Source organism: Heptranchias perlo, chromosome 20, assembly GCF_035084215.1.
Source record: "Heptranchias perlo isolate sHepPer1 chromosome 20, sHepPer1.hap1, whole genome shotgun sequence".
Classification (NCBI taxonomy): Eukaryota; Metazoa; Chordata; class Chondrichthyes; order Hexanchiformes; family Hexanchidae; genus Heptranchias; species Heptranchias perlo.
Window position 1 is genome coordinate 4520934 of NC_090344.1, and position 4787 is coordinate 4525720.

The 4787-nt window shown below is 48.2% G+C and overlaps 1 protein-coding gene across 1 annotated transcript; it reads left to right on the plus strand.

Moving 5' to 3' along the window:
* Positions 1–1513: 1513 nt before the first annotated feature.
* On the plus strand, positions 1514–3364 carry LOC137335574 (zinc finger protein 850-like; the record flags this gene model as incomplete). The annotated part of the gene is made up of 1 exon (XM_068000888.1): positions 1514–3364. A coding segment is annotated over one exon (1851 nt), but the record flags the coding sequence as incomplete, so codon positions are not given.
* Positions 3365–4787: the final 1423 nt, after the last annotated feature.

The following is a 4787-nucleotide window of genomic DNA, read 5'->3' on the forward strand; positions in this document are numbered from 1 at the left end:
ATTCACCCTCTCACATTCACTCTCACATTCACTCTCTCACATTCCCTCTCTCACATTCCCTCTCTCACATTCCCTCTCTCACATTCCCTCTCTCACATTCCCTCTCTCACATTCACTCTCTCACATTCACTCTCTCACATTCACCCTCTAACTTTCGATCTCTCACATTCACCCTCTCACATTCACCCTCTCACATTCACCCTCTCACATTCACCCTATCACATTCACCCTCTCACATTCACCCTCTCACATTCACCCTCTCACATTAACCCTCTCACATTCACCCTATCACATTCCCTCTCTCACATTCACTCTCTCACATTCGCCCTCTCACATTCACTCTCTCACATTCACTCTCTCACATTCACTCTCTCACATTCACCCTCTCACATTCACCCTCTCACATTCACTCTCTCACATTCACTCTCAAATTCACTCTCTCACATTCACTCTCACATTCCCTCTCTCACATTCCCTCTCTCATATTCCCTCTCTCACATTCCCTCTCTCACATTCGCTCTCTCACATTCCCTCTTTCACTTTTGCTCTCTCACATTCACTCTCTCACATTCGCCCTCTCACATTCGCCCTCTCACATTCGCCCTCTAACTTTCGATCTCTCACATTCACTCTCTCACATTCACCCTCTCACATTCACCCTCTCACATTCGCTCCCTCACATTCGCCCTCTCACATTCACCCTCTCACATTCACCCTCTCACATTCGCTCGCTCACATTCACCCTCTCACATTCCCGCTCTCACATTCACTCTCTCACATTCACCCTCTCACATTCACCCTCTCACATTCACTCTCTCACATTCACCCTCTCACATTCACTCTCTCACATTCACCCTCTCACATTCACCCTCTCACATTCACCCTCTCACATTCACTCTCTCACATTCACCCTCTCACATTCACTCTCTCACACTCGCCCTCTCACATTCACTCTCTCACATTCACTCTCTCACATTCACCCTCTCACATTCACCCTCTCACATTCACTCTCTCACATTCACTCTCTCACATTCACCCTCTCGCATTCACTCTCTCACATTCATTCTCTCACCCTTTCACTCATGGTTTCGGACCACTGAAAGATGATGCGATAGGTTTGGATTTCAGCACAGGGAGGAGGGAGAGTGCGGGATGGGGGATTTGCAGCTTTGAGGGAGCAAGAGAGGAAAGAATGTTCCGTAGACACTAACATAGCCTGTTCTGAATTTCGATCCTGTATTTCCAGTGATGACTTTTAAACCTCTTCATGTCAAGATCTGACGGAGTCATTCGAATCATCAGGACCTGAATATCATCGGCCTTTGTATGTGGAAGGAGAAATGTTCGTCTGTTCTGTCTCTGGGAGAAGATTTCAAACACCCGAGTGAGAGTGTTCCAATGCACTGACTGTGGAAAGAGCTTTAACCAGTGACACAGCCTGAAAAAACATTACACCATTCACAGCGGGGAGAAACCGTTCACGTGTTCTGTGTGTGGACGAGGCTTCAACTGATTATCCAACCTGGAGAGACACAAGGACACCCGGAACACGGAGAAATGTGGGGACTGTGGGAAGGGATTCAATTACCCGTCACAGCTGGAAATTCATCGACGCAGTCACACTGGGGAGAGGCCGTTCACCTGCTCCGTGTGTAAGAAGAGATTCACTCAGTTATCCCACCTTCTGTCACACCAGCGAGTTCATACTGGGGAGAGGCTGTTCACCTGCTCCGTGTGTCAGAAGAGATTCACTCAGTCATCCCACCTTCTGTCACACCAGCGAGTTCATACTCGGGAGAGGCCGTTCACCTGCTCCGTATGTAAGAAGAGATTCACTCAGTCATCCCACCTTCTGTCACACCAGCGAGTTCATACTGGGGAGAGGCCGTTCACCTGCTCCGTATGTAAGAAGAGATTCACTCAGTCATCCAACCTTCTGTCACACCAGCGAGTTCACACTGGGGAGAGACCTTTTAAATGTTCTGACTGTGAGAAGAGGTTTCAAAGCAAAAGTAATCTGCTGAAACACCAACGCACTCACACTGGGGAGAGGCCGTTCACCTGCTCTGTGTGTGGTAAGGGATTCACTATTTCATCTGAACTGCTGTCGCACCAGCGAGTTCACACTGGGGAGAGACCTTTTCAATGTTCTGACTGTGAGAAGAGGTTTAAAAGTAAAATTAATCTGCTGACACACCAATGTGTTCACACTGGGGAGAGGCCGTTCACCTGCTCCGTGTTTGGAAAGAGATTCACTCGGTCATCCACCCTGCTGACACACCAGCGAGTTCACTCTGATGAGAGACCTTTTAAATGTTCTGACTGTGAGAAAAGCTTTAAAAGCAGAAACGAACTGCTGAGACATCGACGCACTCACACTGGGGAGAGGCCATTCACCTGCTCCGTGTGTAAGAAGAGATTCACTCGGTCATCCCATCTTCTGTCACACCAGCGAGTTCACTCTGATGAGAGACCTTTTCAATGTTCTGACTGTGAGAAGAGGTTTAAAAGCAAAAGGAATCTGCTGACACACCAACACACTCATCCTGGGGAGAGGCCGTTCACCTGCTCTGTGTGTGGGAAGAGATTCACTCAGTCATCCACCCTGCTGACACACCAGCGAGTTCACTCTGAAGAAAGACCATTTAAATGTTCTGACTGTAAGAAAAGCTTTAAATGCAGAAACGAACTGTGGAGACACCAACGCACTCACACTGGGGAGAGGCCGTTCACCTGCTCCGTGTGTGGGAAGGGATTCACTCGGTCATCCCACCTACTGAGACACCAGCGAGTTCACACTGATGAGAGACCTTTTCAATGTTCTGACTGTGGGAAGAGATTTAAAATCAGAAACGAACTACTGAGACACCAACTCACTCACACTGGGGAGAGACCGTTCACCTGCTCGAAGCGGAAGAAGAGATTCACTCGGTCATCACACCTTCTGTCACACCAGCGAGCTCACACCTGGGAGAGTCCATTCACCTGCTCCGTGTTTGGGAAGAGATTCACTCGGTCATCCCACCAACTGAGACACCAGAGAGTTCACACTGATGAGAGACCTTTTAAATGTTCTGACTGTGAGAAGAGGTTTAAATGTAAAATTAATCTGCTGACACACCCATGTACTCACACTGGGGAGAGGCCGTTCACCTGCTCCGTGTTTGGGAAGAGATTCACTCGGTCATCCACCCTGCTGACACACCAGCGAGTTCACTCTGATGAGAGACCTTTTAAATGTTCTGACTGTGAGAAAAGCTTTAAAAGCAGAAACGAACTGCTGAGACATCGACGCACTCACACTGGGGAGAGGCCGTTCACCTGCTCCGTGTGTAAGAAGAGATTCACTCGGTCATCCCACCTTCTGTCACACCAGCGAGTTCACTCTGAAGAGAGACCTTTTAAATGTTCTGACTGTGAGAAGAGGTTTAAAAGCAGAAACGAACTGCTGAGACACCAACGCACTCACACTGGGGAGAGGCCGTTCATCTGCTCTGTGTGTGGGAAGAGATTCACTCGGTCATCCCACCTTCTGTCACACCAGCGAGTTCACTCTGATGAGAGACCTTTTAAATGTTCTGACTGTGAGAAGAGGTTTAAAAGCAGAAACGAACTGCTGAGACACCAACGCACTCACACTGGGGAGAGGCCGTTCATCTGCTCCGTGTGTAAGAAGAGATTCATTCGGTCATCCCACCTTCTGTCACACCAACGTACTCACCCTGGGGAGAGACCTTTAAATGTTCTGTCTGTGAGAAGTGTTTCAAAAGCACAAATGATCTGCTGAAACACCAACGCACTCACACTGGGGAGAGACTGTTCACCTGCTCCGTGTGTGGGAAGGGATTCACTCAGTCATCACACGTGCTGAGACACCAGCGAGTTCACATATGACTGCAGGGGTTGGATTCTGCCGTTAATCCCATCCAGGAATGAACCATGTTCATTCTGACAGTTGGGGTTTGTTTCTGCTGATGTTAATAATCCCTATAACTGGGCTGGAGTTTAATATTCTGGATATCTGTTAAATAAATCAGCTTTATTTTAAACCCTTGTTGTAGATTTTGGTCTTTCCCACCTGAGTGTTTAGCATCACCTGACTGGAGCTCAGAAAGGACAATCTGGGGGGAGGATCGTCCGGTGGGAACAGAACTTCAGCCTGGACACAGTCCTTCAGGGCCACACTGAGAGGGGCAAACGGCACTTTGGTCTTTCTCGTCTCTCTTCACTGACAGCAAGGTGGCCGTGAGGCATCCAGTCTAAAAATGACTGTGGTAATTATTCTATGAAGATTTAACCTGTTTGAGTGACAGTCCTGAGTCTACCATTTAAGGCAGGCGTGAACTCATTTAAAATAAATCCGTTAAAAATAAATGAGTTAAAGTCTGCATCAAAATAGCAGAGGGAGGAGTTCACAGGAGCCTGTTAACTGCTGGTACAATTATACAACAGTCATTCGATCTCCAGATAAAGAAGGACCTGCAGTGTGTTTCCAGAATTCATGGTTTTATTGATGTGTGCGTGTTAGACACCAGGATCACTAAAAATACACGACCCGGACCATCCACAGGGTGGGGGCGATCCCGACAGTTACTCTGGGATCACTCCCACTGCGGAACTCCACCACTGACCCTGCTGAAGGTTGCAGGCTCAGGGAGTGGGGCCTCCAGGAGTGGATTGTGAGAAAGCTGACAAATATATGCTGAGGTACCAGAGGAATCCTTACTGAGGAACCGTCTGGGGTTTTACCTGTCAGTGTGGGTCTAGCGGTGAATGATTCCTGACTC